Raw genomic sequence first — 26,749 nt, 5'->3', positions numbered from 1 at the left:
CAAGTTTTCATACCCTGATTAGATGGTGGGGTTTTCGGTTTCCTTTCAAGCTTTCCATCAGAACATAGAGAAGCACATTCAAGTTCATTCCTAGAAACAATAGATCCATATATAGGAGTTTCTCAAATGAGCAAACTTGAACCAGATTACGGCAAAGCCATCGTAGTATTAGTTACGGATCAGCACAGAAGTGGCCATCGGCGCATCTGCCTGCAAACATCGACCCATGTCGGTGATCCTCTCACGCCTCCAGCCGCATCCCGCTGCCTCCAGACCTCTTTCAATACATCCTTAGAAACACCGTAGCCCTTCCATCCAGACTTCCCATTCGCTCTACTAAGCCAAGCCTCGAAATTCTTGCGGTGCTCAGCCCCTGTCGCTTCTGCCCCGGCGATGAAAGCCGGCCAAGCAGTTCCGGGTCCGACCAATCCATGCTTTTGCAAAGCCTCATCAAACCTGTGCAGGGAGTCCATCACCTGATTCACGCTGTCTTGGAGCATCATCGGATGAATGTTCCGGATCCGTCGATAGAAGAAAATCACTAGGGCCGCGCTGAGAGCGCGTGCCATGTGGATGTGAGGCCGGCTTTGATTGGACTCTGTCTGAGCTGCAGATTGATACCGAGCTTTGAAGGAGCACACAGCTTCCTCAAGATATGCTGCCTTGGGCTGCAGCGATGCCAAGGTCTCCGCATCTGATTTACCCTGAGACGGTGACAGCCTATCCATGACATTGGCCAGCCGGGTGACCTGCGACACAAGCCGAAGCCAGGTTTCTGGAACGCCGTATATCCGCATGTGCATGTCCTCACGACAGTTGAGTGAGCTGACTAGGTGTATGTCTCGGGTATCGTCATGTCGACGACCGCGGCTGTCTGAATCGGACTGTAACTGAAACTGCTCCAAGTGTAGGAAGCTATCCAGAGTGCTATCGGGATTGATATTGTGTAAAGAGCCTGCTTGTCGAGACCTCGATGTTCCCGAATCGTTGTCGTCCGGTGTGTTCAGTCCCGTACTGGCCAGTTTCAGCGGCTTGAGTGTGATCTGGCTTTCGTCGTGGAGCACCTTCGTACTCTCAGAGACAATCCTCATCCAAGCATAGATGTTGTGAAACAGGCGGGCCCGGCGGGAGAGCTTTGGCTTGGTTAAGCCTCTGACTCGGATCAATCGTTCCATCTCCACGAGATATTTGTGCGACTCGGCCTCATTGCCGGACAATAACTGGAAGGACATTCTACTGTCAATCAAAAATCCATGAGCACGTGCTTGCTTGACGAATACTTACGGCGCTCGCTAGTACTGCTCCTACGGCCATGAGCTGCTCCTTATACTTGGCCTTACTGGGAGAATTTCGACCGATTTCGCTCTCAAGACTGATTTTCAGGTGTATCTTGGCGGCCTCATATGTCCGGTCCGAAAGGAAGTGCCAGTAGTCCCCAGGTCTGATTAACGCCGGAAAGGCACCGGGATTGAGGGACAGATGGAACGCTGACACGGCGAGTAGGCCATAAAGATTTGCCAGACTCGCGTGCCTGATTTCCTTTTTATCCACGCCAAACATGGTAATGTGGCTCAGAGTGAGAATGGCGGAGGGTACGTTGAGAATTCTCCAACCGGACTTTTCGTTGATCGGTAGCGAACCCATCTGGTTGATGACCTCTTCATTGAAGTGTTTGAGCAGCGCTGGAGCGTCGACGACCCAGTCTACCTCGGGCCAAGCCATGCCTTCCAGATCCGCGTCAGTTCCATCAGGAACGGCATTCCCGCTGTGACCATGAAGATCTCCGGTGTTTCCAGTACTCCACACTCCCGATGGGTGGTCAGCCAATTCATGGCTTTCAATACTGCTCATGGGCAAAGGGCCTGACTCAAGTCCTACCACTTCGGTGTCCCACGTGAACAGGTCTCCCCATTGCAAGAAGTCCAGTGATGTCGAGAAGAGCTCGTCCAACGCATTAGACATGCCAGCGCTATCGTCCACCGAGTCTGCATTGTTGACCGAGGCAACGTCGCCTGTATCCATTTGGGGTTCCGTCTCATCACAGTAAGTGGGCATAGAAGAAGACATGGTAGTAATGGGGGACACAAATGAAGCTTCTGCGATTGATGCTGATCTGCATGTGGTTGCCGTCGGGGATGTCATTGCTGTGTTTTCGACACTGGGAGCGCCCTCTTGAACTGACGAGAACGAGAACACCCCAAAAGGTCCCACAGCAACTTCCTCGGCGTGTGATTCCGTATTCCTTGCTTTCTCGTCGATTTTATTGAGTGCCGACGTAATTGTCGACGGCATATCGGCCACCATGGCGGAGCTCATCGACTTCCTTGACGATTCTAAGAATTTGTCATTTGGCAGTCCCCTCAGTCCATCAAGATGAGTCATGACTCACCACTGAATAGGTGTCGTCTTGAGAATTGTCCATTGTTCTCATCTGCGTTCTGGGCAGATGCACTGCCTGCGTCTGGTCCCGTACTGACAAACCACCGCAGAGCCGGCCTAAAGTCACAGGAAAGTCCAGCCAGCTTACATCTTTTACACCTCGGCAATGTCTGATCGCACTTCAAATGACGCCTCCTGCACGTCTTGCAACCCTCGAAAGTGTGCGAGTTCTTGGTTTTGGGACCTTTCATGTTTGCGTCGGATGGAATATCGTAGAATATGGAGAATGAGCAAAACAGGAAGGGTTCGGGATCTCTATCCTAAGCGGGCAGAGGTCTGTTTTAGACAAGTTGCGTATTTTCGGCCACGACAGCTTGGTCCCTGACAAGGTTGAAGCTGATAAGGCAAGCCAATCGAGGACCGAATTATTTACCCCGCATCGCATGGGGAAATGCATGATATGGTTATCTGACAGTTATCGCCCCGTTGTGAGTCAAGCTGGGAAGGCCTCCGCGACGAGCATGACGATGGATCCACTTTCGTTTTTAGACGTCGAATTAGATGTTGCTCATATGTCACTCAATCTGGGACTTGATGGCGAGCACGCTGACACACTCATGGTCATGTGAATGTCATGGGAGAGGATACGTGAACATGATAAATTCAACTGCGGGTGCAATGGTCCAGCCACCAGGCGAAGAGGGAACCAATCCGACTCGCAACTTGCATGCCACATCGAAATCTCATCCAGTCACGTTCACCAACCAAAGCCAGGGATATTTCTAGAACCTGCAAAAAACAAAACTCAAACGCTCATACTTTATTTGAAGGGCCAAGACTGCCCTTGAGACTAAGCCTGTCCCACCAGTCGAGTTCTCTCGCTATTTCATCGCCAATACTTGTATCGACTGGCGACAGTGAAAGCTCGGTTCCGGTTGATCGAGTAGTTCCAGTGATCTCTTCGAAGTGTTGTTTCCTGTAGTAAATCGATCGTCTCAGCGGAGCCGCCTCACTAGTTCCCTTCCTGGAGATCTTCGTACTTATGGTTTTCAGAAGTGGTCGCAGAGCAGGGAGGCTCGCGCACAGGATAGCACAAAACACCTCAATCAGAGACCAGATGACCACGTCAACATTATCCCAAGTGACGTCGTAGGTCGCCGAGAATTTGATGAGAAACTTTAGTCTCACCATGCTTGTTATGCAAGCACTGCGGACCGTGTTAGTAAAAGAAACTAGCCATATTGAAGGGATGAAAAGATGAAGACTCACAATGATCCTAAGCTGAAGATGAGACCCAGTCCAACTTTCTTCTTCGTGCTGAGTTGCAGTTTGAGCAATTCGGGCACTGGGAGCAAGAGGATTCCAAAATCTTCAACAATACTGAAGGCTGCTCCGCTGTACACAATCGCCGTGATGTCCTTGCAGGTGCGGTCGGGGTTGCTGAGGTCCCAGATCGATGAGATCGGTGTGCACTCGAATATGATGAGAAACATGTAGATGACTCCGTGCAGAACCAAGAACAGAATGAACCATCGGATCGTGTTGTGGAACCAGCGAGATGATGAGAACAGTCGATCGAATAGCAGCAGGATGGATATCTTGGCGAAAAGCTGGACAAGGATGTAAAGTTGCTGCCCGGCGTAAAATAGCTGAATGAGCGTGACGCTGTTCGAAGGCTGCACGTTCCAGTAGTGTAGTCCGAAACCCAGCTCAGTGCCTGCGATCTGTACACCAGCCATCACGGCCAGCAGGAGCGTGGCAATAATGACCATGTAGTCATCCCACCACATTTTTCGTGTGACGAGCCATCTGGCAAGGCAGCGCAATGCGACGATCGGGAATGTGATGACGGAAAGGGCGATGGCAACATCTTTCGCTTCCTTGCTTCTTGATGGCTTCGGATACGCAACGCAGAGGTCAGTCTGCAGCTGTGCGGCACCTGGTCATGGTCAACCTTCATGCCATCCTTCGGTTGTTCATTGAATACCTACGAGTCTGGTCGGTGAAGAAGCAACTCTGTTGGACACAAGTAGAAAGAGATGCCTGGAGATCGATGTTCGGGCAAAGACAGTCGGTAAGGATGGGGACTGAAGTCAATTTGCAGCCCCCCTTGATAAGTCCATCCGTAACGCAACTCAGCTTTTCCCATGAACCGCAGTCAGCACGCGGATACCGCCAACATCAGAAGCATTCCAGACTTACCGCGCAGTTTGGTACTTGGGAAATTAAGCTGGTGATGCTTGTCGTCTCAGACGAAGAGGTCAAATGTACCAAAGACAAAAGCAGAAGCACCAAGAGGTCATACTGACGGTTTCTGGCGTTGGTGAACATTTCTTGAAACGCACAAGAAAAGCCGCTGACCACCAGATGGCGAGGGCATCGGGAGAAGCAGAAGGAAGAGAACAAATGAGCAGCAGCAAGCTTCCACAGCAGAACGAAGGATCATCTGTTTGGTGGCACTGCCATCCCATTTAAGAAAACAACATTACGAAAGCGAGATGGGAACGGACGTCCACATGGTTGTTGGCGTATGTCCAAAACGCGCGGCGCGTTTACATGGAGATCTGCGCGGTGCCACCAGCCCAGTTCGACACTGGGGGCGGTTGAACACCCGAGCTGTATCCAGAAGAGGCGGTTGAATGCGAAAGGAGATTGTGTCACGGACTGGGAGCCAGTGAAGCGGAAAGGAGTCCACCTGTCACAGTCCTCTTGCTGGCGCGGTCAACGGTGGGCAGGTTGTCTCGGAGAGATAGGGGCGATCCTGCCTTCGAACTGCCGCGGAGTACTGAACATCATCAACTTTCTGCATATGAAGACCAGACCTGTAGTCATAGTGACCTCCATTTAGACACGAGATATCCGTCAATCGGGCCGTTGAACTGCATCCCACCGGGCTTTGTTTTCTTGTCGTGACATCGTCCATATTTCGACGTGTAGACTGTAGCCATGTTTGGTTTCATGATCCCAAATGCCGACTCAAATGGGGCGATACAATCGCACGTGGTTGATGATTCCTAGGAGTATGTTTCTGCATTGGCTCTGCAACGAGGCTGACAATAGTCTTGCTTAGCATCAACGCCGGCGATTTTAGCGCGTCACTGCTGACGGATGGCGACATGCTAAGATGTCTAGCATACCAAGTGAGGGGATCTCGGATGTCCTCATTGGTCATAGCTCTCTACACGTCGAATCATGAACGTATTTCGCCAAAAAAGCGCGAACTCGTTGGGGCTGTCTAGAAAGGGAAAGGGGTTGAAGTTGGGCTGTCAGTGCGCACGACACGGTCGAAGCTCAGGGGCTCGGGGCGCTGAGGCGGGCAATCAACTTCCGCCTCTGTGACGACTTGGACGCGGTGTTCCCAACAGTCCGGAGTGAAATGCGAGCGGCTCGGAATCCTGCACGGCAAGACAAATTGACAGAGGTGCAATTTCGAGGTATATATGGATGTGCGTCTTGTCACATCGGCCTTGTTGATAGTAAACGGAGTAGTCCGGCTGCTCGGCGACCCTTTGAGATCCCGCGGAGCCCGAGACACCTAAGAAGGCCTTCAACGATATCGAAGACTCCAAATCACATATAAAATTCAGTGATTGCCCCGAAATTCTGCCCGCGACCCCGCGATATCATCTCGAACTTGTCGCGACCTCGGTCCTCAGTCAGAACCGTGCTTGACCCCTTGCAGTAATTCAGGGGAGGCAGGCGATCCCGAGGAGCACAGGACAAGCCCCACAACCCAAAGACTGGACCAAGACACCGGTGCATGCATGTCATCCCATGTTTTGGTCAATTCTCCGTGCTGAAAATGTATACAATCTTGGATTGGCTTGCTACAGTCTCATTCTAGATTTCAATTGCATTCAAACTCCCCAGGCGGAAAATGGAAAAGAGAAAAGGAAAATCACAACGCCCAAAGTATGCAAGCAACATTCCGACTTAACCGAACAGCTTAGTGATTCTGCGATTGTTCCACTCCCAAGCAGTAACATCTTCGTATCGACAAGGCGTCGCATCAGTGATGAACTCCTTCAACGGTAGCAGCGACGCGTGGCGGTTAGGCTTGACAAAGTAGGCGATTGAGTATCGCTCCGGAATCTCGACGTTGTCTCCGGCCTTAATGGCAGGCGGGTAAGTGACTCTGTGGCAGGCCGCGCGGAAAGTGTCGTTGGTAAGGCGCTGAAGCGAATCGCCAATGTTGAGGATGATATCTGTAGGCTTCTCTGACTCGACACTGCGGAAGACACCGGGCTGAGTCTGGTCCTCGACTTGAAGACCGCCAACAGAGTCTTGGAAGAGCATGGTGATGGTGCCGAAGTCGGTGTGCTCGGCGATGCGGGTGGCGGTGCCGTCGGCAAGTTCTGTGGCCGGGATGGCCGGGTAGTGGAGCAGACGGAACTCGTTCTCGGCGCGGTTGTGGAGCGTCTTCATGTGGTCCTCGGAAACTCCGAGAGCGATGGCGAGGGCGGAGAGGAGCTGCATTTCCGTCTTGAAGGCCTTCTCGTAGAAGGACTCCATGAAGCCGCGGAAACCTGGAAGGCTCTCTTCGGGAATCCATAGGTTGTCGACGAGGTCATCTTGGGCACTGCCCATGTCGAGCGTTTCCTGGTGCGTGTGAGCGATCGTTGGTGTAAATAAAGAGATACTCGTAGACCGACCTTGATATCGCGAGTCTTTCCAGGTCCAAGACCCTTCTCATAGCCGCTAATGTTGGCGACATTCTCCTGGCCGATGAAGCTGTAGCCACGGTTGGGGTTGGCCTGAGGAGGATGCTTGGCCTCCATCTTGGTCTCGAGAGGCAGAGCAAAGAACTTGCGGCTCTAGAAGTATTCCCAAGTCAGTCCGATACAATCCCACTCAGATAGTATAAACCTACCATGTCGAAGAGCTTGTGAATATCTTCATCCGGAATGCTGTGGTTCTGGATCTTGACGCCACCCCTCAACTTCAGTAGGCGGAGGAGCTCCGTGCAAAAATATCTCTTCTCTTCAGGAGTTCCGAAGAACAAGGACATATCGAGAGTGGCACCCTTATCTGACATGTTTGCTGCTGATAGAAGAGTAGATATGCGTTGTAGATCGAGAGGTTTGAGCTGTGAGAGAGGTAAAGTGATAGAGAAGGGTGATGTTGAATGATGATAGGTTGATGGTTTGTCTGATTGATCTGAAGTTTGAACAGCCTTCATGGACGGATCTCAGACATCTTAAATATCACTTTCAGCTTACTGCCAACCGCCTCTTCCGCCAAATATCCTCTTCGTCTGGTCCTATCTTGACGTTTCAGACAAGTCATGGTATCAGATGGAAATAGTTCAAAAAAGGCAAGCATACAATAGGCACATTACGGAATTGGAAGCTAGTTACTGCAAACATACCGTAGAGTTTCACTTCGTCGTCGGAACGAGCATCGCATTGCCTAGATGGGCCCCAGAAGAGAAAGAGAAGCCGATGCAGCGGTGTATGTATGCGCTTCCCAAAGGGGTAGGCAGGTATGTGGGGCAAGCAGCTGTCGCCGAAGCAGGCATGAGAACCCGACCCCGCGTTTCCATGGGTCCCGGCTACGAATGGCGAGTGATAAGAGTGATGTTATCATTAAATAATTCATTTTCTTTTGATTACCTCTTTAGATATTTTGAGACTAATCTAGAATTAATGTCATTCCTACAGCTCAGATGCTTTGGAGATAGACATGGCTCATACTCAACGCACACTGTGAAGACGTGCGAGACGGTAGTTAGCTAGGCCCAGGCCCAAGGCCTAAATCCCAGCCTGAATCCTACCTTTACGTAAGGGGTTAGCTACACTACTTTATAGCTAGGTATACCTAATACTTATAGCTAGATTAATTAAGCTACTTTATATAGGTTATAAGCCCTCTAAATACTTAAATCTATCTACTAGATAGTAAAGTTATTCCTAAGTAGCTATTAAAACTTTAATTTTATAATTTAATAATTACTATAGAGTAATTAATAGATTATTAAACTACTAGAAGTAATACTTTTAAGTAGAGGTTATAGCTATTATAATATATATCTCCTATTTATAAAATCTCTTTAACCTTTAAGTTATTAAAGTTAATAATTATTTAATAATTATTATAGTTATATAGTAATAACTACTTAATAAATATCTAATAATTACTTATAACTACTTTTTAAACCTTTTTTAAACTATTAAATTAATTAAATAAATTAATATATCTTTAACTAATAATTTAATTTTATCTTTTTTTAGTTTTATTAAAAGGGGATTATTTTAAACTAGCTCTCCCCCTTTTTTTACTATAAACTTTATAGTTAAAGTAGCTATATAGAAAGTAATTAATAAGGGATTAGATCTAAGAAGTTTAGTATATAATACTATCCTTAAACTAACTAAAACTATAAGTTTTAAATTATAAGAGATTAATCTTAAGAATACTTTTAAAGTAATAAGATTACTTTTCTATTTAATAGCTAAAAGGATATTAGTTAGATATAATAGAGATATAATCTTTAAAGAAAATAAAGTAGTAGTAGTTAAGAATTTAAGATCTTTAAGTAATCTAATATTTATAGGTTTTATATTTACTAAATAGTTATTTATAGAGAAGATTTAATATAATCTCTTAGAAAAAATAATTAATAATAATTTTTCTATTATAGCTTTAGCTTTCTATATCTTTATTAAAACTAAAGAATATACTTAGAAGTTTAATAAGCTAGTTATAAATAAAATTTATAATAATTAGAATAGAATAACTAGAATTAATTATAGAAATACTAAGGATTTTATTTAAGATTTTTACTTAATTTTTAATAAACTAAATAGTTTTAGTATAAGTTTATTAACTATAGCTCTTACTTATAAACTTATCTAAGGTTTTAGATATTTTAATTAAACTAAAGTAAATATTATAGAGAATAACTTTATTATAGAAATTTATACTTATAATAACCTCCTATAAGAACTTAGAAGCTTTAGTAAAAAGGAATAATATAAATAAGCCTCTTAAAGTATTAAGGCTTTATTAAATAAGAAGAAGTTTATTATAAAAAAGTAAACTTAGTCCTCTAAACCTATAAATAATAGAGAGATATAGTAATAAGATTTATATACTTCCTATAATTCTAAGTATCTATAAAACCTTTATAGATATAAGATATACTCCTACTATTATAGAAAAGCTTCTTTATATTTTATTTCTTATAATAAGTACTTATTAAAGTATTATAAGTATTATATTATAAAGTTTAATAAGTTTAAGTACTTAAATATACTATAAATAACTATATAAATAACTATATAGGTATCTATTTTAGTATTTACTTTAGAGGGTTAAATCTAAGATAGTATTTTTAGAAACTCTAGTATTAAATAGGATATTAACTATTAATCTAAAGCTTTTATAGATACTTTATTAGCTTAAACTTAGAAGAGGACTTTTCTATTATTCCTAATAGATAACTTTAAAGTATTTAGTTTATACTCTAATTTTTAATCTTTTACTAGAGATCTATATAAAGTTAACTATATATAGAGAGTTAAGAAGTAATTAATAAAGAGATTTAAATCCTCTATCTAAAGTTCTATTAGCTAAACTACTAAAATAGAGGCTAATAGTTTTTTTATATATAATACTATTAAGGAAGTTAATAAAGAAGAAAGTAATAGCTAAGAAGTATAACTAAGTTAATATATTATATCTATAGCTTTTATTAAGAGGATAAACTCCTTTATACTAGATATTAGTACTAATAAGTATATTCTTAATAATTTCTCTATTTTTAAGAAACTTTAAGATCTCCCTTAAGGATTAACTATAAACTATATAAATAGAAAGGATTAAATTAACTAAGCTATTAGTATAGCTAAAGTAATTACTATTAAACTAAATAGTAAAAAGACTACTTTCTAACTATATAATACCCTCTATAAACCCTATAATATAATATAAATTATTAGTATTAATCTTTTTTAGAAAATAGATATCTATTTTAATAGTTTAGATAATACCTTAGTTTATAAAAATATATCTAAAGCTATTACTAATTTTAAATAAGATATATAAATCCTTTAGTTTTAAATTTATCCCTCTAATTAGGGTAATAAATTTAGTTCTCTTAGACTAAATTACTAAACTTTTTATATTTATCTAAGATATCTATTTAGAGAAGTAACTATTACTACTATAAGAGATACTAATATAAACTTCTTTAGAGTACCTCCTATAGGATATAAGTATTATATCTACCTTATAATAAAATTAATATAATAACTTAGTAATAGATAATAAGAATAACTAATTTAAGCTTTTTAGAAGTTTTAAATTAATTTCTTAGAACTAATACTATAAAGCTTTAGAAGTATTATTTATAGCTTTTATATTATAGAAACCTTCTTAAATTATAAATAGTTCTAAGTATTTAAATTAAAAAAAGATATAACTATTTAGCTATAAAGCTAGTTTCTAAAAAAGATTATAGTAATAAATAGTATTATTTATTTCTCTAAAATTATTATAGATAATAATATAGCTTTTTTTAAAGTAATAGAACTTTTTATTTAAAAGTAAGGTTTTATTTTAGAAATAGTAATACCTTATTCTTATTAGTAGAATAAGGGGGTAGAAAGCTTTAATAGAGCTATATAATAAAAAGTATAAGTAATATATATAGAAACTAGCTTTCTTAAATCCTTCTAACCTTAGTTAATAAAGATTTCTATAGAAGTTAGTAATCTACTATTTAATAATAAAAGTAATATTAATCTTTATAAAAAACTAATAAATACCTTTAATATATCTCTTATTATAAAGAAACTATATATATATTATCTCTACTACTAGAGCTATTAAACTTATATCTATATTTATTTAGATAGCTATCTATATATAAAAAGGTAGAAGATAAAATTTAAAACTAAACTTAGAAGATTTATAGAATATAATAACTTCTATAGTAATATCTTCTATATTCTTATTAAAAGGACTAATAATATTTAGTAAGTAAAGGATATAATATTTAAAGAAGATAAAAGAGAACTTCCCCTAATTAAATTTAATAACTTATAACTAAGAGAAGAGGTTAAGTTAGAAATCTATAAATATAATAATAAATTACTAATTATAACTTATAAAACTAAGTTTTAGTTTTATAATTTAAATATAAAGTTATATTATTATATTTATTCTACTAAATAAGAATTACTATAAGAGGAAGTAGATAATTTATATTTAAAAGAAACTTAAGAATTAGAAAGTAATAATAAATAAGAATAAAAAGATAAACCTTTTTAAAAATAAAAAGAAATTAGTAGAAAGGAGGGTAATTTACTAACTTTAAATCTAAAACTATATATATTAATACTAAATATTAGTATTATAAATATATAAATATAATTAATACTAAAAGAAGCTTCTCTTTTATAGTAAAATAATTAATATATTCCTCTAAAGTAATATTCTCTTATTACTCCTCTAAAGTAGAGATCTCTTATTACTCTTTAATAATAATAATTACTAGAGGATACTTTATAATAATAAAGCTCTCTTAGTATTTTACTTTAAACTTCTTACTTAATATAAAGAAAATAGAGGGGAAGACTAAGAAGTAGTAATAAGAACTTTATCTTTATAAGATTACTAAGAGTAACTACTTTTTTTTCTATTTAAATAACTTAGATATTTAGAACCTAAGTATTATATAATATAAAGAAGTTTAATAGGGAATTTAGTAAGATAGAGGCTATAAAGATTAACTTAATTAATAATAAAATAGATTAAGAACTAATTACTTTTACTTTCTTAGTATCTAACTTATTATAAGTTTTTAGTTTAGAGATTTACTTATTTATAACTTTTAAGAAATAAGAGGTAATAGAAGAAGGACTTCTAAAGTTAGTTATTTTTAATATTATAAAGACTTAAGTTAATAGTTTATAAGGGATAGAATATTAATAGTTTAAAGAGCTTTTAAATAGTTTTAAATATCTCTTAAGTAAATAGGTATATAATAAAAAAGTTATTATAAATAGAAGACTTAATAGAGTTAAAATAAGATAGGTTATTTATAGTAATTTTTAAAATAAGGATAATAAAATAGTCTATATTACTATTACTAATTTTATTACTTTATAAGTCTTTTTATTAATTATAATACTTAAAGATCTAAAACTTTATTAAATTAATATAGTTATAGCTTTCTTAAATACCTTTATAAAAGATTATAATATCTTTATTACCTAACTTTATAAGTTTAATAATAGATCTAGTTAGTTTTATAAATTAAAAAAAGCTCTCTATAAACTAAGAGAATCCTTTCTTCTCTAGTATAAATAAATTATTACTATCCTTAAGTAATTAAGGTTTAATTTATTCTTAAAAGAACTTTATATTCTTATTAATAAGGATAGTATTATAATATTACTTTATATTAATAATATACTTATTACTATACTTAATATTAAATAAGTTAATAACTTTAAAAATAACTTATATAACTTCTTTTAGATTAAAGATTTAGGTAAGATATAATAGTTTCTTAAGTTTAAGATTATTTACTATTAGAAAATAAGATAACTTTAGATTTTATAGGTTAAGTATATTAATAATATACTAATAGAGAAGGGTATTACTAGATATAACTAAGTTCCTTACCCCCTTAGTAATACTTAGTTATTAGAGATTATAGAATAATATAAAATACTTATTAAGATATATAAATATTAAAGTAATCTAAGTAAATTATAGTAGATTATAAATAGTATATAACTAGATATTATAATACCTATAAGTAGAGCTACTAGAGATTAATAATATACCTCTAAAAAGTATAATAAACTACTAAGATTAATATAGAGATATCTCTATAGCTTATAATAACTAGTACTCTACCTTAGTAGTCTAAGTTATTCTATTAATAACCTTAAATTATTAGTATTCTATAACGCTAACTAGTCTAATTATAAAAGAATAGGTAAGTTAATAGCTAGCTATATAGTTATATATAGAGGAGTACTAATTACTTAGAAATTAGTATTATAATTATTTATAGCTATATTAATTTATAAAGCTAAGTAAATAAATCTAATACCTAAAGGGAAAGCTCTACTATATATTATAGATCTCTTTAAAGGGATAAATATCTCTATTTACTTACCCCTCTAAATATATATAAATTTTATAAATACTTTTAATAATTACTTATTAAGTAAATAGTTATTTAAATTATACTATATTAAGATTAAATATTATTAGATTATNTTAATAATATTAATAATAAAGACTTTAAGATTAATTATATCCTAACCTATAAAATAGTTACTAATAGCCTCACTAAACTACTAATAGTAGAGAAATATTATAACTTTATTAGAATACTAAGTTTATCTAAACTACCTATAACTAATAATAAGTCTTAATCTAAAGATAATATCTTAAAACTTAATCTTAATTAAGTCCTATATACTTATTTATTTCTCTTATATATAATAACTTTATTCCTTTATATCTTACTAACTAATTAACTTTTATAGTTAGATTTTATATTATTTTAATTACTTTAATTTGCTCTTTTTAATAGTTAAATTACTAACTATAAAAGTCTCCTATATAAGAAGTTATCTAATAATAAAAGCTTAGAAAGTAATTAAAGACTTTAATTTCACTAAGTTATAACTTTATTACTAAATTAGATATCTTAGTTAATATTTATCTATATTAAAATATAATAATACTAACTACTAAAAGAGATATAAGTTTAAGTTTAACTTACTTAATTTTAATTAAATCTTAAGAGTATAAGTTAGAATAAAAGTAAAAAGAGAACTAAACTTTATANTATTTTCTAATAATTATTTTAATTAATTAAGTTTATATAAATTATTAATATATCTTAAAACTAATTTTTATAAGAATTTATAAACTCTATTTATTTTAAGGTATTAAGTTTAACTATAGAATATAAAACTTATATTATTTAATTAATATTAAAGAGTTAATTAGACCTAATTACTATAAATCTAATTTAAACCTAAAACCTTAAAGTTAAATTATTAGTTTTTTTAATCTAAGTTTATATAATCTAAAAATAACTAAACTATTAAACTATATAATTTAAGTTTATATTAAAGTTATTTTAAAATTAATAAGGGTTTTATATTATAATTAGTATATAACTAAAAGTTAAAAATTAGAAATATTTTAAGAAATAAAATAGAATAATAAAGTTAATATAGAAAAGAAAGTATAAAGGAGATAGTTAAGAATAAAGTTAATAGTTATATAATTAACTTAATTACTATTTTAGAATAGGAATAGTTTTATAGGGAGTACTAGTAGTATTAGCTAAAAGGGGGGTATAAGATAGTAGTTAGTTAGGTTTAAGTTTAAGGCCTAAATCCTAGCTTAAATCCTACCTTTATATAAGGGGTTAGCTACACTACTTTATAGCTAGGCGCGCCCAGCGCTTATAGCTAGATTAATTAAGCCACTTCACATAAGACGTAATGAAAGTATTACCTGATTATTAATGCAACTATTTAAAATCCTATTTCTGGCCATCTTACATAGATATCTGACGACTATTTGTATGTTCACACGAAGCGTTGGCTGCGTTGACTTGACCGCGAAGGCAAATATCCTAATGGCGGTCTGATTAAAGGCAACCGCAAGTCCGGAGCAACATTCCGCGTGGGACATCTTCACTAGTTCTTTGACACGAACAAGGTGTTCGGAAATGTCAGGCCCAGTCTGCTTGAAATAAAAAGAATGTTTCCCAGATGGAGAAGTGGTGGTTGATGGTCATACTGCCTTGAGAAGGATGGCGCTGTTTATTATCACGGGGTGCTATTGGTAGGTCTGCTATTCGCCCAGCGTACATTAACACGCTAGCAGTTCCAGCAATAAGGGGACACTTGACCCCCGGTGCTTCTAAGGCATAGACGTCAACTTGACTGTTATTCTTCATTATCACTGGACTGCGCCGCATGACAGCGTCAACTCCTACGTCTAGGCAACCACATTTAGCACACAAGCTTTAAAGTGATTATGTTCCCTCAAAAGCCCATGTCGTGAACAAAATCCATTCTTGCTGACAACTCTCACGCCATCATGCCAACGTCAACGCTCTCGCAGGTAACTTTTGTCAACGTTGGGCCCTTGACGACAACGTGGACCGCGCCCTCAGCATGCGCGACGATTACGCCACCTCCATACCTGGCTCAATCTTACCAGGCCGCTGCTGGCATACCCTACTGGACAGAGGATTGTGCCGCCCTATTAACGGATGATCCTTTCAACGAATGCGTGCCATCTGCTACAAAGATGAACGAGGATTGGGCCTCGCGAAAGGATAACCCACTGATAGGCAACGCAGTCTACTACCACTCCCCCGGGACCGTTTGTCCTTCAAACTGGACAACTGTGGGAGTTGCTGCCAGAGGCGATGGGACATCTTACAGCCTTTCCGGCATATACGCTGACCCGACATTCACCCTCATCCAGACTGACAGCACGACAACACACTTCGTAACTCAGTCAGGGGTGGAGCCCGACATACAGCCAGCAGCCAACATGTTCATGTCCGCGATCGAGCCTCACGAGACCGCTGTAGCCTGCTGCCCAAGGTACTTTGAACGCGTTGCCGATCGCTAGGATTTCATGGACAAGCATTGTGTACTGACACAAACCTCTCAGCGGATACACGGCAAGGGCACTCGGTTTGGGGTGCTTCTCTTACATCCCGCGAGAATGGTACACTGCAACCACTGGCTGTCAGCTGATTGTCGACAACGATGTATACACCCTCATCGACAATACATACACATACCACGGCCGGACGGTCACTGGCCGATTCCCGTCTATTATTGCGTCCACCGCGACCCGGCACATCGAAACTGAAACCATCGAGCCTGATGAAAGCTCGAGTTTCATTGGAATTGTGGTGACACCAGGGGTTACGTTGGTGAACAAGGCACAGGATACGGGATCTGGAACCGGAGGGGGTGCAAGCACAGCCAAAGGCCAAGCTGATTCGACAGGAACACCGAATGCCGCAGCATTGACCAAAACGAGAGGATCAGGACTTTCCGGCCTGGTTGTCATGGTTTTAGGCGTTTCCACACTGGCTGGTGCAGCTTTGATGCTTCCTTTGTGATCCTGATTTTCACTATTTATTAAGTCTTCAATGTTGTCTCGAAGTGAGACCTGGACCTAACCAGCCTTCGCCAAAAGAAGCAAGGGGAGGGATACCAATTATGGCGATGATAAACACAAGGACCTTTGGGTCAGCAGAAAGGGAAAACACGTAGTAAATTGAAGAAATCTTGTGCCCTTAAACACAACACTCTTTTGCAGATGATCATTTATAATTGTGTGCAATCAATGTTCGCCCAAGCCATACAATCACTCCAACTCCTATACTATCAAACTATTTAACATGCGTTGAGAGACGTCTGTCCTTTGCAATTAGCCGTAGTAGTCACCTTCGAACTCTCCTGTCCCTTCTGGACACCCTTGTATTCCTGGCACACCTTCGTAACCGCTGCGCCACATGAGTTGGACACGGTAGACACGTCGCCGAAGTTGGAGTTGATGCCAGTGAGAAGCTTGACGTTGTTCGCTTTCACATTTTCAATGACAACATTGCGGGGCCCTCCATTATTCGCACAGTTGCCGCAAGCACGATACAGCCGGTTCGATCCTACCACTGTAAAGTCCTTGATGGTAACGGTCCCCTTGCCTTGATGGAGAATGACATTTTCGATTGCAGACTGTGCACCTCCTCCCTGAATGAGGATGTCGCCGTTTCCAACAAGCGTGATTGCATCTGTGTTATTTACGTCAGCCCTCTGGCGCATCCTCTTTACCAGACATCTGACATGGCTCCTGAGTGTTGGAAACAGTAGCTTACCATCGCAAACTTTGCGAAACCAGACGTTCTTCAGCGTGCAAGCTCCTCTGCAGTGGATACCCTCAACTTGAGCGATGCCAATAATGGCATTGCTGAGTGTCGCGCCGTCGTCCAGGATGAAGACAGGATGGCCATTTGGTGTCTCGACGTCTGTCTCGCATGCGCGTCCTCGGTCGTATTCCTTGTTTCCCATGTCCTTTGAACCAGAAATCACGCTCGGCGCAGGGAGAGAGATGATGGAGCCACTTCTTGCTGGGATGTTGAGCGTCTGCCCAGTGACAAGACCGGCAAGAATTGCAACGGGGAGGAACTTGGCAACGGCCATGGTCATCATGTTGAGGGAGTAGATCAACTCTAGACAGTAGCTTCAGATATGCTCAATGATGTTGAGGTACAGCCATTTTCGAGTTTCTGGACTTTATCAGTCAGTTACTTAAATAGTTAACATCGGGAGATGACAGGTTGCCATCAGATGAGGTGAATAAGGAGGGCGCCACGCTTCCCCATTGGCTTCCACCTTATAGCTCGTATACGCTTGTTTGTATCCATCTGGAAGAAAGCTTGGCAATATGTGTAAGACGGTGTGAAGAGTAGAAACAATTTTCCGTGTGGGCTAGTGCCTCCCTTTGTTTCCTCGCGTTCCGTGGATTCCATACAAGTAGGGCGGAAAACCAGGAGAATGGAAATGTTCCATCTCACGACAAGCCACTTGATTCGTGGTTAAATACAAGAATGCATGCAGGTTGAGACTGCGGACTAGAAGTCCGCTCTTGGGAAACTGTCCGACCATAATTATTCCACTCATCACCTTTTTAAAAACAGGCTCCCCCGTCGGTTCAGAGTGAAAACAAGCGACGCGATGGTTTGAAACTTCTTGGCAACGATCACCATTTGGAGCTGCCGTCCCACTGACTGTACCCCTTAATCCTGAAGACCCCTTGTTCTGTCATCCCACCAGTAGGACCTCGCGATCCACCGAGTCGAATTTGGTATTAGACCCCCCAGACCCTAATCAGTCATCACCAAGACTGTCCAATAACTTGGCCGATGGCACAAAAAACGTACAACCCGTGACTGCTTTCGAAAAGTCCAATATCCTGTCATGCAGCCCAGGCGGATTGCCAATGAACATCCGCTCAAGCATCCTCTCCGTCACCCAGAGCTTCTTGGAGTATCCGATGAAGTAGGTGCCAAACTCCCCAGAAGCTGGAGATCCAAAAGGCATGTTGTCCCTGAGGATGTCATGCTCGTTTCCATCTTCGTCCTCAATGGTTGCTAGGCTCTTGTGAGACTGCTGGTATCCATCCTCCGCGTCGTCTAGCTCTATGTTGTCCAATTTTGTCCGCCCGATGATGGCTTCCTGATTCTCCGTAGACAGGCTGCGCCACGCCTTGAGATCGTGTAGATATTTCTGCACCACGACGTAACTTCCTCCGGGTGCGGCCTTGGTCTTGTCATCATCTTGAGTGATGACAACAGCTTCAGAGACGTCTGGGCCGACGGGGTTAGCTGTGCCGTCGACGAACCCGAGCACATCGCGTGCATCAAAATACCGAAAGCCAACCGTCTCATCCTCCGTCTTGACTGCATCGCCTAGCAGATCCATGAGCTGTCTTTCAAACTCGAAGGACATGTCTCTCCTTTCCGATCGAATGTGAAATAATAAGTCACCTGGTGTCGATACTGCAGTGTGTCTAGCACCCCGGATCTCTTTAAATGGTCGCAACTCTGTCGGCCGGGGCAGCTGCGTGAGCTCATCCCAGACTTTGCTGCCGATGCCCACGGTGCACGAGAGATTGGCGCTCGGATGGCGGGTCGAAATGTTCTTGGTTATGTCCGATATGCTTGAGACGGCGGATCGAATGTTCTTGATGCCATCGGGTACATCTGTGGCCGATAAGACGAGAAAGGTGGCCGATTGGGTCAAGGGGGCCTCGACAGCTTGGGGGTTCATCGTAACCGATGAGCTGAAGCTGCGACGTGACGAGAATGGACGTTTACGGTTGAACGGTATGAGAGCCGAGCTGCACGGGCGCGGACGCTTGAGTTTAGTGATCGGTGCCACGGGTGGTTTTTGGGAAGCAAAGAACTTGGCGATCTGGATCACACGCATGTTGTTGACCTTCAAAACAGTTCATTCACTGCGGCCAGCTGCACAGTATTTAGGGGATATTGAAGGCCGTTAACAAGTTTGACAGCAGGCGTGCAAATAGGGTGCGTTCACGGCATTGGAGACCTCGGGATCATGGGTACATTTGGCAAGGGTGAAAGTTCATGGGCAGCAAAAGCATAGCGCGGCGCACTGGCAAGAGCATCATCAGTGAGCTTACAGAAGCAACTTCAGTGTCGGTGTTTGCAAGAAGGCAGATAGCTGGCTGCCAGTGATAGTTAAACCAATAGTAAGGCGTGCATTGCAGATGCAAGCTGTGCGATTTGCGATGCCGAAGCTTCTGCGCGGGATGATGCGCGGAGTTTCGGGATCGATCCGGCGACCCACAACGGCAGACACCGAAGGCGAGTGTTCGGGAAGCTCTTTCACTGGCAGACGCAAGGACCCCGATGTTGCCCCGGGGAGGCGGTGGAAGCTTGTTCTCGGCTTTATTCTAAGGTGGGTGGCCTTGCGGGAGCCTCGACCAAGCCATTTGCAGCTAGATAAGCACGGAGATCGGCTGTTGGAGCAGGATGTCCATTGTTACGGGGGCTTCAGCGCGTTGCAGCGTAGTTTTGACTCAATCGCCTGCTGGAATGAGGGCGATGGTTGTCAGCGCGACCAGTGTTTAGCAGTCATCAGTGTGTATTCTACTCTTCATACATCATCTTTGAGCTTGGTCAAAATCAAGTAATTCAGCACTTCATGTGAGGCAAGTCTAGTTTTCGACAATCAATTCGGTTTGGCATTTAATGTCTTGTTGTTATTTTCGTTGCCCATATTACGTATAAGCAATTCCTTACGAAGGCCACCGCAAAGAAAACCTAGCATCATCGTTCGGGGCCAATTTACTCATCCTCAGCGTCTCTCGGATCGTGACTCTTCCAATACTTGTCGTAATCATCCCAACTCTGGGATGGGAAAGCGAGGGGAACGGTGATTGGGGCAAACGGAATGCCCTTGTCTGCAAACTCTTGGAGGCGGGCCTTGGTCTTCGGTCGGGTGTTGTTCACGCTGTAAACCGAGATTCTGTGGCAAGAGCTGGTGACGTGCAGGCCCCAGTTCCATGCAGTGCGCACATCGGGCGGCTGGGTGTTGAGAGAATTGTCCCAGCAGCGACAGACGATCTCAATCCATCCTTCAACATCGCACGGCAGATCCATCTCCCAAGTTCGCCAGGTCCATTTGCGCTTCTTTGAGAGATTCTCAACGGGTACCGTGTACCAATTGAACCCTCCGTCGGACGAGAGCTCAACGCGCTCCGGCCAGCGTCCACCACCAGAGTAGGCCCATCCCTTGCAGCGAATCTTGCCGTTGTGGATGACGACCTGCTTGGTCCAGGGCGACATGATGGCCGAGCTGACTGGCATTTCTTGAATCTGGATGCCATCTGTGAGCTTCAAGTTGTGCTTGCCGACCTGCTGGGGGAAGTAGAGGTACTCCTGGCTCTGGACCGGCGCGCGGGTGGGGTTCTTGATGGCCTTAATGCGGTAAAGCCACTTGACGCTTCGAGCGCCGATGTAACCGAAGACGACAATGCGAAGGGGGTATCCATGAATGCGCGGGAGGACTTCGCCGTTCATCTCCCAGGCCAGCATGACCTCATTGGCCTTGACCTTGGACCAAGGAACACTAACGAGGTAGTTCATCGTCTTGTCGTCCTTGAAGTAGGTGTCCGCGCCATAGAACTCAAGGTGCTTGGCTCCCTCAATGAGTCCACCACAAGCCTTGATTACCTTCTTGAGACTGATTCCGACGTATTTGGCAGTGCCGATCGCGCCCTCTGCCCATGGAGCTTGGGGTACCTCGTCGCCCTGACCGGGATACTTGAGGATCTGCTCAATGCGTCGGGTTCCAGAACACTGCATCGTGATAGTCTTCTCCATGCGAGGAAATTTGGTCTCGTCCATCAAGTCATCTAGAGTGAACGACTTGGGGTTCGCAACGAGACCGTCAAGAAGGAAGCTGTAGTGTTCCTTATCGATAATCGGGATGCCGCCGTGGTTTCGGACGAAGTGGAGGGGGTTCGGGGTGATCTCCTTATCGGTTACAAGGCGCTTTGGAGGCTCGCCATTGTAGGGAAACTGGAGAAGATGGAGCATGTCGGCGTGCTTTTCCTTGAGGACGATGTCCCAAGAGTCGTCGGGGATGCGAGAAAGAGCGCCGCCGACCGCCTTATGCCACATCTTCCAATGGGTACCAGGAAGCACGGGATTTGTCGCTGGGATGGGACCAAGCTGGAATTCGGGATTGGGAGGGAAGGTCTGGGAGGTCAAGATCTTGTGTGCTGCAGCCTTTTTCTCGGGATAGTTCTCCCACTCGACGAAGCTATGCGGTTGAGCTCGGTCAGCGATTGTAAAGGACTATTTTATGGAAGAACATCATCATGACCGATTGCGACTCACCCAGTCCACCCTTCACGCTCTTCAGTGAAGAGCTTGTTCGGGTCACCAACACTCTTGATGGCGGCCTCATCTTTCGTCAGGTCACCAAAGATCTGGGGAGGAAGGGCCTTGGTCTGCGGTCCCGTCATGTCAAGGACGGGAAGCTCAGCCCCAGCCAGGCCCTGCTCAATCTTCCATTCATCGGGTCTGTTAGTGGTCTTCATGATGTATGAATGATCCTGCACGTATCAGCGTTAAAATAGCACAAAGGGATGGCGAGTGGTGAAAAAGCTTCGCTTTATTATTATTCTATCTATGAGAGGGGTAGAGGAATGCTATGGGCCTGGTCTAAAACACTTTCCTGCGTGGCCTCCATGACCGCATACCAACTGGTTTCCGCAGCTCCTAGCGAATCAACGGTTGTAGCTGCACTAGCCCAATGATAGCTGTCGGAGCTTAGACAGAGTTGGGCTTGGCCAACTTGAGATGAATAAGCGTGAACCCAATCAGATGAGAAGGTTTGTGTGATACGCAGCTACGGCACGGAAGCTCTTGTCGCTGGCGGCCTTTGCTGTTGCTAACCCCGCTGCGTGCTTGACTGCCGCTGCCCCCTGCAAGCTTCTGCAGTAGGTGCCTACCATGTGCTAACGCCGAAGATTGTGACATGTCTTGAACCTTACCGGGAGCCAGACGCTAAGCAAGGGGCTGCCGGGTTAGTACCGGTGATCCGAGCGGGGGTTCGGCAAGACGGCAGGACGGAGAAAACGGGTGGCACGGGTGACGCGATGATTACCGCAGGTGAGAAACTGCTGATGTTCAGCTTTTGGCTTTCAGTTGAGGTTGTGCTGGCCGGTGAGGGTTTTGCCAAGTTCCCCAAATCGCGAACTTGGAGGCACTACCTGTTGGAATTGTGCCTTCAAGATTAAGCAAGCAAGAAGATCGGGGTGACCAGTATGTACGCGCGCAAAGCTGTGGCGGGTGCTTGAAATTGCCTTCGTTACGCACCACGATAGGGATGAGGCATGAGCTTCCTTGACTAGTATGCTACCCTTCAACATGCCACAGTGTAAACCAAAATGATGCTGCGAACACAGTGTGGTGTCTGGATTTTAGTTGCTGATAAAGGTAATGCAGTGATTTCGGGACTGGTCCAGGCCAGTTCAGCAACGCTTTCGATGCCCTTGGCGACGCGCTGTGGCTCAACGCGGTAAGTGCGGGATATCGAAGGGTTATTATAACCGTGGCCAGATGTGCCATTGGTGCCCAAAGGGCGTGATTGACCTGCCGACGGGACCTAAGGGACGGGCATCTGGCTTCAGGCTCAGTATGCCGGTGCCAGTGGACCTCTACTCGGCCGAACCACCCCACTTATGCCGGTGCTATCGCTTGAGGTGGCCCACACCCGGCCCGGCTTGAAGTCTTTGGCACCTGAATAGAATTCTCAGCCAATCTCTTGTATGTCGACTTCGACTCCAAAGTTTTATGCGGAAATGCATGTTGATGGAGTGCACTGAGAGAACGCATGCACGCTGGCTAGTGGGGGATAATTCGAACTGCTCCGGTGTGACGCCCGTATGAATGGGTTGTTGGCGGTAGGCGGTTGAGTAATGGGCCCGGTTTCGTGATACAGAATGGTAGTTTCAAGGTCGGAACAGTGCTTAGTAGTAATGAACAACGATAGATTGAATGATGTATGTCTCATTCTTCCCTCAGGAGCTGCCCAGCTAATTTAGGCTAGGCACATCACCTGCTCATGTGAACACCGCTGTTGTATGGTGGCACAGGCGAAACGAGTGGTAATGAGTGATGTGTGTGATCTAAGGTCCTGGGCCGCACAGGTCACCTGGGGCACCTGCGGGCAGGTGCCGCCACATATTGGATATCTTAAGTGTCCACTCAGGTGGGAGAGAAGAGCCCCAATTTTGGTAGGCCTTGTTTTCCGTAGGTTTTGTCTAGTACTCGGAAGAATGCATTCTTCGAAGCGAAGGGGTTTCCGGGAAGAATCTTGAGGATGCCAAACGCATCTGTCATCTTGTTCTTCATGGGGAAGGTGGTAGAACTGCACTTCCGTTTCACGTCCATGCAAGATGTTGGGCCCGGGGTTCTAAAGACATGGAAAATGCCTGATGCGGAGAGCTGACATAGGGTAGGCCAAAGGAATCATTGATAGAGCAGGAAGCAAGTAATATACCCCGCGGGCTCTGATGATCTGATTTGATGACGTTGCCTTCGAAGGAAGGTCCTATGTGACGTCAGGAACAGCAGAGACGAGCATTTTGAACTTGTCCTCAATGCTGTCGACATCAGTCACATGGTGTCTGAGAGTATTTCCAGTGATTGAAATGTAATTTGTCCTCTTTGGAAGGAAGACTTATCTCATTTTCCAACCATCAAAGATGTAGTCGTGTCACCAGTTGGCGTTCATTGGTCAATCTACCGACGACGCCAGAGTTGAGCAAGATATACTCAAGGTGAGAGCACCAGAAGATACATTGTCCTCTGAGGTAGCTTGCTTAAAGGTGAGGTCTCCTCACTTTCATAACATACGTCTGAGAGTGATAATCTGTATGTGTTCAGATTGTGTTTGGTACTAAAGATACGCCGCGTCTATTAGTTGGCCTCTGGCCGAGCCGATGATGGTTCTGTGCTTGCGTTTGATTTTGAGGTTGAGGCCCAACATTGAGCATCAGACGAAGAAGCTTCTGAAAATTGCTTTTGTAAGGATCTCTGAGGAATTTGACTTGTTAGTTTAGAGAAAAGGACATTAAAGCGATCCTTCTTCTTCTTCCTTTGCTGCGACTCCCAAGGATTCTCGGCTGTTCAGCCACCAGTGACGCAATGCCCTGTGAAGTACAGTCGGCAAGAACAAATTTGACTACTCGCGCGAGGCAAGTCACAAATCCATACTCACACAAAGTTCGGCGAGCGGGTCAATAATCTCGCCGGCCTGAAAAGCTCTCGAGGCCAAGACGACTGACTGCCCACATCCTCTCGGAGTGTGCATGGAATCTCCACGAGACGTCCTTGTCTTGTGTACTTGGTGTAGACACCGCCATCGCCCTCCTTGAGAGTTATTTCAAACTGGATGATGCGAGGTTCCTTGTCTCAAGCCCTTACGCCATCTGCGGATTTGATGGGCATGCCCCTCTTCGGAGCTTCCCTGGGTATTCCCAGTTTTGGCATGAACAATTCTATGTCGGGATGTTCTTCTGATTGTCTCCTTTGGCCTGCGCTCCCAGAAGGATTGCCAAGCCTGGCATCGTAGGCGAGAATGGCTCTGTTCGATCCCCTGGCCATTGGCGGGACTGAACACCTCTTCATAGAGGCGCTGTTATCCTTAGAGGGGCCCGGGAATGGTGAACGAACATCGATGTCCTAGTCTGGCCTCAGATTTCGGGGAGGTAGAATCTTGGACAATCGAGGTGACAGAGATGGCAAAAGGCTGCCAGCATTATTTGTTCAGCATGACAACACAACATCCTCGTCTTACAGTCTCCATGTGACGAGATCAAAACAATATTAGTAGGAGAACCAGATGCCCGCTCCATATAGCATCGCCAGTTCCTTCCTGTTTTGATGCCTTCGCCTCTAAGGTCGAGGTGGTTGGCATGCTCCTGGTCTAGACTCAAGATCGAGTTCGCTGCCGGGATAGCGCTCTCTTGCGGTGACCCAGTACTCTCTTAGTTGGATCGGTGGGCTCCCTGCCTGAGCCACTCTCGATTGCCTTCATCGGCGCACAGAGAATGAGGTCCGTTTTGGGGTCTCAGGTGCATAGGGCTCCTGGTATCTTGTGTAGCCAAATACTGTCCGTCCCCTTGAGCAAAGATTGTGCAAATTCAATTGTCCATTGAAGCGGCTTGTTAACGAAGAGACCAAGCCATTTGTTTTTGATGGCTATGATCAGGCCAGGCCAGGCCTTTGGCTGAACGTTGTCAACGAGATATTACCTAGTAGTATTGGAGACATCTAGCGTGGCCAACCCGCGCTCACTTGTTAGGCAAGGCCAACACCAAGGGCTTCGAACAGTGAGCGAGTCGCTCTATTCGGCACGAAGTTGACAAACAGACGGGGGATTAGAACGCCACTTGACTTAGCGACCCTGCCTTGGTGAAGCAATGGTAAGATACTGTCATCGTCACCGTCATCGCATACATGAGGTACCAAGTAGTCAACGCAGAAACCTCTGCTGGTGCAGCATGGTCGTCAAGATAGGAAACAGGAAAGAAAATTCGATGGTTATTTTCTCCAAATACCTCTACTCCCCGCCCGTCAGTATTCTGTGTGGGGCGTTCATCATGATGTGAGAGCGGGTGTCGAATAGTCCGCAGTAGAGGCTTCGGAACAGGATCAAGTACCGCGTCTGGTAACCAAAGAAACCGAGAAGTCCTATGTTTATAGTAAAGTTCTCTCGGCTTTTTGTATCGTGCTAATGACGAAACACGCGGTGAGGGGCATCGTTTCTCGTGGCATATCACAGCGCTACCCCAACCACCGTGAAGCTGAGAGATCTGCACCTACAGACATGTTCATGGGCACCTGACAGAAGCCCTCGAAATGTCAAGGAGTAAACAAGACACTCGAACAAGCTGCGAATGAAAGGAGTGCTGCAGAATATTCGATATCCCAGCCTCGCTACAGCCGATCCTCAGAGGGGAGATGACGGTTTGCATGAAGCTGGGTAAAAGGAGAGGAGGCAGCTAATCAACTTCGCAGCAAATCCAATTTTGGGAAGTCGCGTCTTGAAGTGATTCAAGAGGACGATTGCACCATCAGCGGGTGCTACATGAAAATGTGGGATTCCCAAGACCCTTGTACTAGCCGTGCAGCGTGCTTGACGTCCGCGCCGGATGTGGTTGATGCTGTATAAGGCGCTATCTCTCTCCGGGCCCGGGAAGCACAGAGACTCCTTAATTCATATGGCATGGCCTTCGACAAATAAAAAGGGAATCT

At 43.0% G+C, this 26,749-nt stretch overlaps 7 protein-coding genes across 7 annotated transcripts; 1 reads left to right on the top strand and 6 right to left on the bottom strand.

Annotated features, from left to right (window-relative positions):
• Positions 1-179: 179 nt before the first annotated feature.
• GCG54_00009093 (uncharacterized protein) lies at positions 180-2,630 on the bottom strand (the record flags this gene model as incomplete). Its single annotated transcript, XM_045409042.1, has 3 exons — positions 180-1,220; positions 1,285-2,333; positions 2,390-2,630. The coding sequence occupies 3 exons, from the start codon at positions 2,628-2,630 to the stop codon at positions 180-182; spliced, it is 2,331 nt and encodes a 776-aa protein (XP_045256287.1).
• Positions 2,631-3,192: 562 nt separating this feature from the next.
• Positions 3,193-4,710, bottom strand: GCG54_00009092 (uncharacterized protein; the record flags this gene model as incomplete). Its single annotated transcript, XM_045409041.1, has 4 exons — positions 3,193-3,586; positions 3,649-4,318; positions 4,371-4,518; positions 4,582-4,710. The coding sequence occupies 4 exons, from the start codon at positions 4,708-4,710 to the stop codon at positions 3,193-3,195; spliced, it is 1,341 nt and encodes a 446-aa protein (XP_045256286.1).
• A 1,602-nt stretch (positions 4,711-6,312) lies between these two features.
• Positions 6,313-7,414, bottom strand: GCG54_00009091 (UPF0676 protein; the record flags this gene model as incomplete). Its single annotated transcript, XM_045409040.1, has 3 exons — positions 6,313-6,978; positions 7,020-7,193; positions 7,250-7,414. 3 exons carry the CDS (start codon positions 7,412-7,414, stop codon positions 6,313-6,315), a joined length of 1,005 nt encoding a protein of 334 aa, XP_045256285.1.
• Positions 7,415-15,465: 8,051 nt separating this feature from the next.
• On the top strand, positions 15,466-16,510 carry GCG54_00009090 (uncharacterized protein; the record flags this gene model as incomplete). The annotated part of the gene is made up of 2 exons (XM_045409039.1): positions 15,466-15,980; positions 16,051-16,510. The coding sequence occupies 2 exons, from the start codon at positions 15,466-15,468 to the stop codon at positions 16,508-16,510; spliced, it is 975 nt and encodes a 324-aa protein (XP_045256284.1).
• A 277-nt stretch (positions 16,511-16,787) lies between these two features.
• Positions 16,788-17,600, bottom strand: GCG54_00009089 (putative pectate lyase E; the record flags this gene model as incomplete). Its single annotated transcript, XM_045409038.1, has 2 exons — positions 16,788-17,182; positions 17,267-17,600. 2 exons carry the CDS (start codon positions 17,598-17,600, stop codon positions 16,788-16,790), a joined length of 729 nt encoding a protein of 242 aa, XP_045256283.1.
• A 678-nt stretch (positions 17,601-18,278) lies between these two features.
• Positions 18,279-19,379, bottom strand: GCG54_00009088 (uncharacterized protein; the record flags this gene model as incomplete). Its single annotated transcript, XM_045409037.1, has 1 exon — positions 18,279-19,379. The coding sequence occupies one exon, from the start codon at positions 19,377-19,379 to the stop codon at positions 18,279-18,281; it is 1,101 nt and encodes a 366-aa protein (XP_045256282.1).
• Positions 19,380-20,263: 884 nt separating this feature from the next.
• On the bottom strand, positions 20,264-22,023 carry GCG54_00009087 (Sulfite oxidase; the record flags this gene model as incomplete). The annotated part of the gene is made up of 2 exons (XM_045409036.1): positions 20,264-21,743; positions 21,821-22,023. The coding sequence occupies 2 exons, from the start codon at positions 22,021-22,023 to the stop codon at positions 20,264-20,266; spliced, it is 1,683 nt and encodes a 560-aa protein (XP_045256281.1).
• Between the last annotated feature and the right edge of the window lie 4,726 nt (positions 22,024-26,749).

This window comes from Colletotrichum gloeosporioides (genome assembly GCF_011800055.1).
Source record: "Colletotrichum gloeosporioides strain Lc1 chromosome Unknown consensus_117, whole genome shotgun sequence".
Classification (NCBI taxonomy): Eukaryota; Fungi; Ascomycota; class Sordariomycetes; order Glomerellales; family Glomerellaceae; genus Colletotrichum; species Colletotrichum gloeosporioides.
This window is presented reverse-complemented; position numbering and strand designations above follow the sequence as displayed.